General features: G+C 42.3%; 1 protein-coding gene across 7 annotated transcripts in view; it reads right to left on the reverse strand.

The window, feature by feature from the left end:
- Positions 1-450: 450 nt before the first annotated feature.
- The window catches only part of ACBD6 (acyl-CoA binding domain containing 6), a 222,636-nt gene continuing 209,357 nt past the window's right edge, over positions 451-13,729 (reverse strand). For 4 of the 7 annotated variants that reach the window (XM_024133640.3, XM_028488606.2, XM_055084189.1 and 1 more), the window contains one exon: positions 451-738. In XM_024133640.3, coding sequence (XP_023989408.1) covers positions 584-738 — 155 coding nt within the window. In that variant the 3' untranslated portion in view covers positions 451-583. Of the gene's footprint in view, positions 739-12,071; positions 12,163-13,729 lie in introns of all 7 variants that reach the window. The other 3 variants (XM_024133641.3, XR_003679439.2, XM_028488608.2) reach the window with 3 other exon arrangements.

Genomic DNA, 13,729 nt, shown 5'->3' on the forward strand with positions numbered 1-13,729 from the left:
GAACCCGTGTCCCCTGCATCGGCAGGCGGACTCTCAACCACTGCGCCACCAGGGAAGCCCTCTTTTGCTTTCTTAAGAGCCCTCTTCTTTCCTATCTTCTCAATTCTGTCTGACAAAAGAATAGACGCTTTAGCTGCTTATTCAGACCAGCTGTACCAAATGCCACGAGACCGTTTGAGCTCCACCATATTGGGATTTCATGGAACTTCCCCTAATTGTCAGTGTAGTACTGCCCGTTCTACTTCCCTTCTGTATGTTTTTTAAAAGAGCAGTCATGTTTAATATTGTGAAATATGATGCATCTCCTCCTCTCCCAGCCTCTAGAACAGTGATAAATTTCAGAGCACGTTCAGCGGAACTGGATTGTATTATGCACAGTACACATGTTCATCACCAAACGGTACTCGCTGGAATATATGCAAGTAGAAGGAATTGCTGAGACTTCAAAACCCCAGTTTCTCACAACTGATTTTATTAGCCAGTGTATACCGAAGATGGGTGGCAAAAGAAGTGTTATTTTTGAAGTTTTCTTTCACCACTGAAGCCCTGTGCTGTTACAGACTGTGGGTTTCCAGTCTTTTGATTAAGCCTTGCCAGTCGTGTACTGCTGTAACATCAAAGTGACCGCTCTGCACCCTGTCGCCTCCTCTGGCAGGCAGCCGTCCTGGTCTCGGAGTGTGGGGTCGGCGCCGGACTGGAGCAGCAGCTCAACAATGTCCAAAAACTCACAGGCAGCAGCTGACAGGAAAATCGACAAATACGAAAACCAAGTTACCATGAGACAGAGAGTACTAGACTTCAGCAGGAAAGGCAAGTGCTGAGCAATAAGGAATCTTGAACAGTGGGCGACGGGACAGTGGCTGGGGGTGATGAGGCCTTGTAACGGAACTGCGCCGTGACGGTGGGTTTGCCAGTGTTAGGAAAATCAAATTTGCCTCTGTGGTTGCCCAGAAGCTAACAAACAAATACATTTTTTTAAATTGTGAGGCTTCTGGACGCTATTCTTCAGGATGGGATGAAGGGAAGGAACAAAAATAGCTTAAGTACTTCATTGATCAAAATGATAGGTTTGTAGGCTAAGTCAAAAGGCTCAAAATACTGTAAATGTCAAAGAAAAGATTTTGTTTTGTCTTTGAAGAGGGAATAAGTGGGTCACTAACTGAACTTTAAAATTCGTAAATGAAGAAAGAAAAAAAGGTGGCCTAGTAATCAGACCATCCCTCTAAAGCAAACTTAAAAAAAATGGCACCAATCACACAAGACACAGGAAGAGGAAAAGGACCTACAGATATCAAGACTTATTATGAAGATGGTATGGTACTGCCCCCAGGATGGACAAACAGACCAAAGGGCGAGAAGAGAGAGCCATCCATTCTTTTGCACACGTACAGAAACTTGATTGTGACAATGCTGGCACTGAAGATCAGCGAGGAAACAAAGCTCCATTAATTAGATGGCACTGAGACAACTGGACTAAAGTGAAAAATAGGCATTTCACACAAGATAAAACATAAATAGCAACAAACATGTGAAAAGATGAGCAACCACATTAGTAATCACAGAAATAAAAATTAAAACCAGGAGATACCATTTCACACCCACTAGATAACTGAAAACTAAAAACTGAGACAATACCAAGCGTGAAGGAGGCCAGGAGCAAGGGAAACTCCCCTCTGGACTGTGGAGAGTGTACACTGTGCATCACTTTGGACAACACTTTTGACAACAAGTTGGCATTACACGTTAAACCTAAACAAATGCCTACCCTTGGACCCAGCAATTCTACTCCTAGTTATACTCTCTAGAAACATTTGCATGTGTTCTCCAGGAGATATCTGCAAGAATGTACATATAGTAGCCCTGTTTGTTGATAGACTCCAAATGTAGACAACTCAAATGCCCATTAAGAATAACATGTAAAAATAAAATATTGTTTACATATACAATGAAATCTGAAAAAAAAAAAAAAAACCCACTCACCCCATACACACTACTAACTCCATTTTTACTGTACTGTGTGACTTTCTGAAGACATATGTTTTGGGCTCAGGATTTTTAGCAATTTTTCTGGATACTCTTATTAAATATATTTATATTACGTGATCACTCTGACCAAAGAGCTACCTACCTAAGGTGGTTTCCCTTACCATGCTGGAGAAATACATTTGAAAGAGACATACAGATTACTGAAAATTCCTAATGGTGTCCTTACCAGTAGACACATTTATGTGGCTGGGAAATAAAAAGCTTAAGAGGCAAAGACTGTTAATGCCCGTTATTAAATTTTCACTTGTAATTTTTACTACAATTTACATTCATCCACTTTGGTTTTCATTGTTGATCACTGAGCATGTTTTATTAATTATTATTTTACATTATCTCTACTGGGTTTTCTTCTCCCTATAAACAGGCTTTAAGACTTCACTAGCTCTTTTTTTAAAAAAAATGTATTTATTCTTGGCTGTGTTGGGTCTTCATTTGCTGCACGCGGGCTTTCTCTAGTTGTGGCAAGGAGGGGTTACTCTTCGTTGTGGTGTGCGGGCTTCTCGTTGAAGTGGCTTCTCTTGTTGTGCAGCATGGGCTCTAGGCACGCAGACTTCAGTAGCTGTGGCGTGTGGGCTCAGTAGTTGTGGCTCACGGGCTTAGTTGCTCTGCAGCATGTGGGATCTTCCCGGACCAGGGCTCAAACCCATGTCCCCTGCAGTGGCAGGTGGATTCTTAACCACTGCGCCACCAGGGAAGGCCCCACCAGCTCTTTAAAAGCGCCATTATCAAGCCTACTTATAATGACTCTCCTTTGCCACACCTGGCCTTCTCTCTCCACCAGGCTTTCACTAGACTCTACTGCAGTGAGCCTGCATCAGAATCACCTGGAGGGCTTGTTGGACCACAGACTGCAGGGTGCCACCCCCGCAGTTTCTGATTGGTAGGTTTGGAGCAGGACTGAGAATTTACATTTCCTAACAGGTTCCCAGGTGATGCTGATACTGATGATCTGGGACCTCACTCTGAGACTCAGGGCTCTACCAGCGTGCCTCCTACCTCATACTATTTGTCAATTTTCACAGCTACAGCCACTTAACTCACATGTGTTGATAATGCCCCACACAGGTAAGAAGGAACACAGGCCTCTCATTGGCTCAGTACGACGTAACTTTACGTCGGATGTGACGTGGGTAGCAGAGCTGAGCCTTTGCTGAGTTTTCCAGCTCCCGTACTTCATCCTCTCCTGGATTCTTTGCTGAACAGGCTATTTCCTCTGGCACTAGGACGCTTTGATTTCCCTTACTCCGTTCCTTCTGGAAGCTGAAGATGAGCAGGTAAGTTCACTTCCTACATCTGGGAATCTACCTGGTGGCCTTCTGGACATTTGTGACGGTGTTGGTTTGCCTGCGCTGATTTCTTTCCATTGCTTGTTGTTAAGACTTTTTTGTTTTTTGCGGTACGCGGGCCTCTCACTGTCGTGGCCTCTCCCGTTGCGGAGCACAGGCTCCGGACGCGCAGGCTCAGCGGACCGGGGCACGAACCCGTGTCCCCTGCATCGGCAGGCGGACCCTTAACCACTGCGCCACCAGGGAAAGCCCTGTTGTTAAGACTTTGAAGTTTGCCTTTTCTGTGCCAGTGAGTCTAGTGTCCTGGGTCTGGCGTTCTGGTCCTGACTTCAAATACCCCAGGCTACCTTCTCTGCTTTTCAAACAGTTTAACAATGTTGTTGTTATTTCTATGACTGCTGCCCATTCTTTCCCTATCCTGAGTTCTATATGTATTTCCAGACCCCTGAACCCAGGGCTCCATCTTCCTAATGCTCTGAGACTCAGGGCTGGCTTGGTCTTTTTCCTCTATGAATGACTACTTTTCTGGTAAGATCATGAACCTTGGCTGGAAGGTTTTAATGCCACCTACATGCATGACTTAGAGCCTAGTAAGTCAACTCTATTTTTTTTTTTTTCGCGGTATGTGGGCCTCTCACTGTTGCGGCCTCTCCCCCTGCGGAGCGCAGGCTCAGCGGCCATGGCTCACGGGCCCAGCCGCTCCGCGGCACGTGGGATCCTCCTGGACTGGGGCACGAACCCGTGTCCCCTGCATCGGCAGGCGGACTCCCAACCACTGCGCCACCAGGGAAGCCCTATTTTTTTTCCTTTTAAAACCTGTGTCAAGGAGGTCTATGGGCTTGCCATGCAAAGTGTAGTCTGAGGATCAGTGGCTTTCAGCATATTAGGGGAGCTTGTTAGAAATGCAGAGCTTCAGGCCTCACCTCAGATGTACTGAGTTAGAATCCATGGTGTAACGAGCCACAGGTGATTTTCATGCACATTGTAAAGAACTGATGTGTGGTATAGTGCCTATAGGATGAACTGCTCCCACCTGAGACTAATTATTATGACTCTCAACCTTACCAATCACTACTTTTTCCAACTTCCTTATTGCTACTGATATAATTTTACAAACCTGTGTTGGGTGAGTTTCCTGATGACAATGTCAACTATGACCTACAACCCATGATTCTGTAGGAACCCAGAGTCTCTGTGTATATTTCACATTTGTTGTTTCTTAGTATACCTTTTGCACAAGGCCTTTTCAACTGTGTCAACATACCAAAGGAATATTGGCTTTTGGCCATGATCTGATGTGGGCTTGGATGACAGGCAGCCTGAGGGTCCAGGGCGGATAAGTACCACTCAAGTTCAATAATAAATTTTAGGTGCTTAATGTAATGCTGGCCCACAGTAGGTGACCATCCAAATATCTCTCATCAGTATTTACTATGGAGAAGGTGTTGAAAGTAGATCAGGCTGAGCGAACTAACCCCACCTCAGGGCTTTGGTGGTGGGTGGGGCCAACAGTACTGGTCTGGACAGTCACCACTGAATGGCCTTGTTGCCAGAAACCCATCCCTGAAGGAGCAGGACTCCAGCCAGTGACCTAGTCCACAAGTCAGGTCCAACCATTGCAGGGGGGTGGGGCTAGTAAGACATACCGAGTGTCAGAACCTCAGTCAAGAATGCCTTCATTTAGAATAGGGATACAGCTCCAAAAGGAGGAAACTGCCACATTAACCTGGAGACCCAGGTGGACAGGCCCTTATTCCTAAGTAGTGCCATAGAAAGAACATGGATTCTAGAATCCAAGCTGGGTTTGTGTGACCTTGAGTAACTATCCTCAGATGGTCTTCCTAGGCAAATGAAAATGCATGTCCAGGGTCTAATAGAGGACTCAAATAGTAGATGCTTATTAAATGGTAGTTACTATTATGTTTATTACAGATGGAATCATATTCTTATGTGAGCCTATGGACCTCAAGGCTGCTCCAGGTTCTTTGAATTCTGATCTGCCTGGTTGGAGGGTTGGGTAGCTAGTATAGTACCTCATTCAGGATTTGGGCGGAAGGAAACACGCATGCTCAAAGCGCAAGTGCTTAGCTAGGTACATTGGAGGACTTTTTTTTCCCCTTTCTTCTTCTGTTCTCTTCTCTTGTGATTTGATGACTAACTTTAGAGTTGTGTTTGGATTCTTTTTTCTTTTTTGGTGTATCTATGGTAGATTTTCGGTTTGTGGTTACCATGAGGTTTTGGTACAACAGTCTATATATAAACAAGATTGTTTTAAGTTGCTGGTCTTTTAATTTCAAATGCATTTCCAATATCCTGTATTTGTACTATCCTCTTCTCACAGTGGCTGGTTTTGATATCATATTTGTGTGTGGATGATTTCCTACCTTTACAGTATGTTTGCCTTTACTGGTGAGCTTTCCCATTTGTAATTTTCTTTTTTCTAGTTGTGACCTTTTCTTTTTCATCTAGAGAAGTTTCTTTAGCATTTGTTGCAAAGCTGGCCTGGTGGTGCTAAATTCTCTTAGCTTTTGCTAGCCTGTAAAGCTTTTGATTTCTCCATCAAATCTAAATGAGAGCCTTGCTGGGTAGAGTATTCTTGGTTGTAGATTTTTCCCTTTTATCACTTTAAATATATCATGCCACTCCCTTCTGGCCTGCAGAGTTTCTGCTGAAAAATCTGCTGCTAGCCTTATGGGAGTCTCCTTGTATGTTATTTGTTGCTTTTCCCTTGTTGCTCTTAATATTTTGTCTTTAATTTTTGTCAATTTGATTACTATGTGTCTTGGTGTGTTAATCCTTGGCTTAATCCTGTATGGGACTCTCTACGCTTCCTGGACTTGGGTGACAGTTTCCTTTCCCATGTTAGGGAAGTTTCCAGCTATTATCTCTTCAAATATCTTCTCAGGCCCTTTCTCTCTTTCTCCTTCTGAGACCCCTATAATGTGACTGGTAGTGCATGTAATGTCCCAGAGGTCTCTTAAACTGTCCTCATTTCTTTTCATTTTTTATTTTCCATGGCAGTGATTTCCACCACTCTGTCTTCAGCTCACTGCTTCGTTCTTCTGCCTCATTTATTCTGCTATTGATTCCTTCTAATGTGTTTTTCATCTCATTACTGTATTCGTCAACTCTGTTTGGTTCTTTGTATTTTCTCTTTGCTAAGAACTTCTTGTAACTTCTTGATCTATGCATCCACTCTTTTTCTGAGTTCTTGGATCATCTTTATGATCATTACTTGGAACTCTTTCTCGGGTAGATTGCCTATCTCCACTTCACTTAGTTGTCCTTCTGGGGTTTTATCTTGTTACTTTGTCTGCAGCATATTCCTTTGCTGTCTCATTTTGTTTTAAATTTCTATTTGTATTGTTTCTGTGGTAGGTTAGTTACATTTCTTGACCTTGGAGAAGTGGTCCTCATCCCAGCAGTGCATTCCCCTCTCATCACTCAGGGGCAGGGACCAGCTGTTCCCAGGGTAGGTTCTGACCTGAGCGTATGGACCCAGTTCTGCAGGCTGTAGGATCGTAGTTTTCCGGTGTTTGTCCTCTGGTGTGTGAGGCTGGTCTGGAGGCTTGTGCAGGCTTTCTGGCAGGAGGGACTAGTGCCTGCCCACTGATGGTTGGAGCTGGGTCTTGGCCCTCTGGTGGGCAGGGCCATGTCAAGGGACCTATCTAGAGGTGGCTGTGTGCTCAGGAAGTCTTTAGGCAACCTATTTGCTGATGGCTGGGGATTTGTTCCTGCCCTGTTGGTTGTCTGGCCTGAGACGTCCCAGAACTGGAGCCTACAGGCGGTTGGGTGGGGCCAGGCCTCGGTGCTTATGACCCAGGCAAGATGTCTGCCTTCAATGAGAGTTCATGTAGATGACGCTCTCCAATATTTCTGCCACCACCACCAGTGTCCATGTTCCCAGGGTGAGATACAGCTCCCCCCCTACCCCCACCTCCCCAGGAGACCCACCAAGACCAGAAGGTAGGTCTGGCCTGGGCTCCTCAAAGTCACTGCTTTTGCCCTGGGTCCTGGTGTATGTGAGACCTTGTGTGCACCCTCCAAGAGTGGAGTCTCTGTTTCCCCCAGTCCTGTGCAGCTCTTACAATCAAGCCCCTCTGGCCTTCAAAGACAGGTACTCTGGGGGTCCTCCTCCCGATGCCAGACTCCTAGGCTGGGAAGCCTGATGTGGGGCTCAGAACTGTCACTCCTGGGGGAGAACTTCTGCGATAAAATTATTCTCCAGTTTATGGGTCACCCACCTGGGTGGTATGGGAATTGTTTATATCACGAGTTTGCCCCTCCTACTGTTTTGTTGTGGTTTCTTCTTTGTGTCTTTGGATGTAGAATATCTTTTTTGGTAGGTTCCAGTCTTTTTTTATCAATGGCTGTTCAGCAGTTAGTTGTGATTTTGGTGTGCGTGTGAGAAGAGGTGAGCTCAAGGTCCTTCTACTCCGCCATCTTGTCTGTCCCAGATTCTTCATCCACTTTGGATTGTGCCAGTTAACATACAGAGCAAGATCCCTGGTTTTTCTCCCTTTTTAAAAAAATTGAAGTAATATTCTTCTTAAAAATTTGAATTCTGGCAAATGTGTCTACTTGTGTAGCTACCATTACAATAGACATAAGGCATGTCCATAACCCCCAAAAGTTCCTTCTGGCCTCTCTGCAGCCAATCCTCTTACCCCCACCCATTGCCCCTGGCAACCACTGATCTGATTTCTGTCCTTAGGTTTTTCCTTTTCCAGAAATGGAAATCATACAGCCTATAGTCTTCTGTGTCTGGCTTCTTTCATTGAGCATGATGCTTTTGAGATCCATTCATGTTGCTGCAGGTATGAGTAGTTCTTTGCCTTTTATTGCTGAGTAGTATTCCATTGTATAAAGGTATGTAGGCATCTGGCTTGTGTCCAGTTTTTGGCCATTATGAGTAAGATCCTATGAACACCTGGATACATGTCTTTGTATGGATCTTTTAGTTTTCACATCTTTTGGGTAAATATCTAGAGTGGGAGTGCTGAGTCACATGGCACGTGAACATTAAACTTGAATAAGAAACTACCAAACTTCCAAAGTTTGTATTTCCACCAGTATGTATGAATTCTAGTTGCTCTGTATCCTTGTCAGCACTTGTTATTATCATTAAAATTCTTTTTAGCTATTCTAGTCAGGTCTCTAGTACCTATAGCATAGGTACTGTATAGTATAGTCAGGTCTTCTTATTGTGGTTTTTAATTTACATTTCCTGTCTAATGATGAACATTTTTTATGTACTTATTTGCCAATCATCTACCTTTGGTGAGTTATCCAAATCTTTTGTGCACTTATTAATTGGGGTGTCTTTTTAATAAAGTTAGAATTATTCTTTATATATTTTGGATATGTTTTTCCAAATATGTTTTATCAATATTTTTTCCCACTCTGTGTCTTGTCTTTTATTAACAGTATCTTTTGAAGGGTAAAATTTTTACATTTTGAATGAAGTCCAATTTATTTTTTTTCTTTTATGTTTTGTGCTTTTTGTGTCCTATATAAGAAGTCTTTGTCTATCTCAAGATCACAAAGATTTTCTTGCACATTTTCTTCTAGTTCTTTATATTTTAGCTCTTATGTATAGGTCTCTGATCCATTTCAAGGTAATTTTTGCAGAGAGTATGAGAAAAGCGTTGAGGCTTTTCTTCCCCCCCAGTATGTATGTGTACGTCCAACTGTTACAGCACCATTTGTTAAATAGAGTATCCTTTCCTCCATTGACTTACCTTGGCACTTCTGTCAAAAATCAATTACCCATGTGTGGTTTGGTCTATTTCTAGATTATTTATCTTGTTTCATTGATCTATACACCTCACCCTACACCAATATCACACGGTTTTGATTTCTGTATCTTTATAGTAAGTTTGTAGTAAGTAAGAATACATTGGTCAAAGAAAAAAATATCAAAGAAATTAAATTATTTTGAACTAAATGAAAATGAAAACAACTTATCAAAATTTGTGGGATGCATCAAAAGCAGTGCTTAGAAGGAAATTTATAGCATTGAATGCATATATTAGAAAAGAAGAAAGATATAAAATCAATAATCTAAGTTCCCACCTTAGGAAACTGGAAAAAGAAGAGCAAATTAAATCCAAAGTAAGCAGAAAAAAAAAGAATTACAACAGAAATCAATGAAATTGAAAACAGGAAATCAGTAGAGAAAAATCAATAAAATCAAAAGGTAGTTCTTTGAAAAGGTCAATAAAATCAGTAAGCCTCCAGCCAAGTTAAATAAGAAAAGAGAGGACACAAATTACTAATATCAGAAATGAAAGAGGGGACATTACTACAGGTCCAATAGACATTAAAAGGATAAAAAGGAATACTACAAACAATTCTATGCCTACAAATATGATAATCTATATGAGATGGACCAATTCCTTGAAAGACACAATATGCCAAAATTCACACAAGAAAAAATATACATTCTGAATAGGCCTGTAACTAGTAGAGAAATCGAATAAATGATTAATAACCTTCCAAACTAGAAAGTAACAGGCCTGTGTGGGTTCACTGGTGAATTCTACTAAACATTTAAAGAAGAAATTATACCAGATCTCTACAATCTCTTTCAGAAGGCAGAAGTAGAGAGAATATTTCCTAAATCATTCTATGAGGCCACCATTACTCTAATAACAAAAACCAGACAAAAATATTATAAGAAAGGGAAAAAAAACTACAGACTGTGGGACTTCCCTGGTGGCGCAGTGGTTGCGCGTCCGCCTGCCGATGCAGGGGAACCGGGTTCGCGCCCCGGTCTGGGAGGATCCCACATGCCGCGGAGCGGCTGGGCCCGTGAGCCATGGCCGCTGGGCCTGCGCGTCCGGAGCCTGTGCTCCGCAACGGGAGAGGCCACAACAGAGGGAGGCCCGCATACCACAAAAAAAAAAAAAAAAAAAAAAAAAAAAACTACAGACTGATATCTCTTGTGGACATAAATGCAAAACCCTCAACAAAATATTAGCAAATTGAACTCAACAATGAATAAAAAGAATTATACACAGTCAAGTGGGATTTATCCCAGGTGGGCAAGGCTGGTTCAACACATGAAAATCAATTAATGTAATCCATCGTATCAATAGGCAAAAAAATAAAATCACATGATCATATCAATAGACGCAGAAAAATAACTTGACAGCTATTTCTCTTCCTTCTACTTGTATAAATTTTAGATTTCTACCTTTGAGCTCTCTAATTCTCTCTTCTGTATGGTCTGCTGTTTCCAATGTTTTGTGTTTTTTAAAAAATATTTATTTACTTTTGGCTGCATTGGGTCTTAGCTGTGGCACGTGGGCTCTTCGTTGCAGTTCACAGGCTTCTCTCTAGTTGTGGCATGTGGGCTCTCTAGTTGTGGCACAGGCTCCAGAGTGCGTGGGATCTGTAGCTGCGGCATGCAGGCTCTTTAGTTGTGTCGTGTGGGCTTAGTTGACCCACGGCATGTGGGATCTTAGTTCCCCGACCAGGGATTGAATCTGCATCCTCTGCATTGGAAGGTGGACTCTCAACCACTGGACCACCAGGGAAGTCCCCTTTCAATGCTTTCTAATGCATTCTTTATCTCATTTATTGAGTTCTTCAGCTCCAAAACTTGTTTGGTTCTTTTTTAGAGTTTGAATCTCTTTGGCAAAGTATTACTTCTGTTCATTCACTTTATTCCTGAGCTTACTGAACTGCCTTTCTGAATTTTCTTGTTGTTTGCTGAGTTTCTTCATGTTAACTATTTTGAATTCTCTATCAGTTAGATCACAATATTCCATGACTTTAAGTTTGGTTTCTGGAGAATTGTCATTTTCTTTCTGTGGTAGTGTTACTGTAGTTCTTCATGGTGCTTGATGTGTTGGTTCCTCTGTCAGCACATCTAAAGTAGCAACAGGTTAGAAATCAGAGGCTTTCTGTTTTCCAGTAGGTGGCACTATAGCATAAGTTTTTGGTTTCTCTTACCTGAGCTGCCTCTTGTTACATCTGAGAGTTAGCACTTTCTACCCTGTACTGCCCATAATATGTGGCCCCCTGCCCACATTATCAGTTCTTGCATCTCTGGGGTCACTGATGCCTTGCTTCTGCCAGTATTGCTGGCATCACCACCTGGTGTACCAGGATGGTGGGCTCCCCCTTGTGTCTGGGATCCCCTGAGTCACAGGCTCTGCCACTGCAGGGGGAGAGTAAGGGAAGGGGGGAAGCAGGAGTTGTGAGGGCACCTCTTCCGTGTCTGGTATTATAAGGTTAGTGGGCTCTGCCGCTGCAGATTCGGGGGGAGGGGGCAGGTGGCTGGAGTGGTGGGCACATCAGTGGCTGGAGGGATGAGGTCCCAGGCCCCACTACTGCTGTTGCCCAGTTGCCTGTGGCCGCAGGTGTTGTGTAGCTGGAGTCGTGTGCAATGCCTCCCCAGCTGCTACTGGGTTCTCTGGGGCTGTGGGCTCAGCTGCTGTGGTGGGAAGGCCAGGACTACAGGTACTACCTCTGCTGTTTCCTCAGTTCTGTCTCCTATATGTGTTCCAGTCCACTGACCTTTAGATGTACAGATGTGTGGAATTCTCTAGCATCCTGGTGTGTTGGGCAGAGGCACCTTTGTTGAGTTATGAATGTTTTACTGGTTGCAGATTGAAAGGGAGAGACAAAGGTAGCTTTTCACTCCACTATGTTGCTGACGTCACTCCTCGGGAACTTCCTCAATGTGATAAAGGACATCTACAAAAAGCCGATAGCTAAAATCATACTTACTGGTGAGAAACTCAAAGCTTTCACACTAAGATCGGGTATAAGGCAAGGATATCCCTTCTCACCACTCCTTTTGAACACTGTACTGGAAGTTCTAGGTAATGCAATAAGACATGAAAAGGAAATAAAAGATATACAGATTAGGGAGAAAGAAATAAAACTGTCTCTGTTTGCAGATGACATGATAGTCCATGTGGAAAATCCAAAAGAACTGACCAAAAAACTCCTGGAACAAATAAGCAATTATAGCAATGTTGCAAAATATAATGTTAATATAAAAAAGTCAATTGCTTTCCAGCAATGGACAAGTGGAATTTGAAATTAAAAACATAATACCATTTACATTAGCACCCCCAAAATGACATACTGAGGTATAAATCTAACATATTTACAAGATCTATATGAGAAAAACTGTAAAGCTCAGAACAAAATCAACAAACTAAATAAATGGAGAGATATCCCACATTCATGGATAGGAAGATTCAGTACTGTCAAGATGTCAGTTCTTCCCAACCAAAATCCCAGGAAGTCAGGCTGTGGATAACAACAAACTGTACAGTTTATATGGAGAGGCAAAAGATCCAGAAGAGCCAACACAATACTGAAGGAGAAGAACAAAGCTGGAAGACAGACACTGTTTGACTTCAAGACTTATGATAAAGCTATAATAATTAAGACAGTATGGTATTGGCAAAAGAATAAAAAAACAGATTAATGGAATAGAATAGAGAGCCCAGAAACAGACCAACGTAAATACTGGATATAAATATCATGGAGTAAGTCTCTCTAGGAAGGCAGTAAACGGTGCTGGGACCCTTCCATTGCCTTAATGCACTAGCTAGAACTTCCAGTACAATGTTGAATCAAAGTGGAGAGAGTGGACATCTCTGCCTTGTTCCCAGTCAGAAGGAAAGCATTCAGCATTTTACCATTAAAGATGATGTTAGCTAGCTATTGATTTCTTCAGGCTGAAGAAGTTCCCTCTATTCCTATTTTGCTGGTTTTTTTTGTGTTGTTGTTCTGTTTTTGTTTTTTGTTGTTGTTTTTTCCAAATCATGAAGGAGGTTGAATTTTTCAATGGCTTTTTCTACATATATGGAGATGATCATATGTTTTATTTTTGGTTTTGATTTGTCTGATATGGTAAAATACAATGATTTTCAGCTGCTGAACCAACCTTAGATTCCTGGGATAAACACATTTGGTTATAATTACCCTTTTTGTATATTGCTAAGTTCAATTTGCTAACATTTTATTAAAGATTTTTTGCATCTATATTCATGAGACATATCAGCCTGTAGTTTTCTTTTCCTCTAGGGTCTTCTTCTGGTTTTGGTATTAGGGTAATGTTAGTCTCATAGAATTAGTTTGGCAGTGTTCCCTCCTCTTATTTTCTGGAAGAGTTTGTGTGTAGAACTGGTATTATTTCTTCCTTATTTAGTAGAATTCACAGTGAAGCAATCAGGGCCTGGAGATTTTGCTGTGGGAAAGTTTTCAATAACAAATTCTCAATCTCTTCAATAGATATAGGGCTGTCTAGGTTCTCTTTTTTTTTTTTTTTTTTTTTTTGCAGTACGCGGGCCTCTCACTGTCGTGGTCTCTCCCGTTGTGGAGCACAGGCTCCAGATGTGCAGGCTCAGCAGCCATGGCTCACGGGCCCA

Source organism: Physeter macrocephalus, chromosome 4 (assembly GCF_002837175.3).
Source record: "Physeter macrocephalus isolate SW-GA chromosome 4, ASM283717v5, whole genome shotgun sequence".
Classification (NCBI taxonomy): domain Eukaryota; kingdom Metazoa; phylum Chordata; class Mammalia; order Artiodactyla; family Physeteridae; genus Physeter; species Physeter macrocephalus.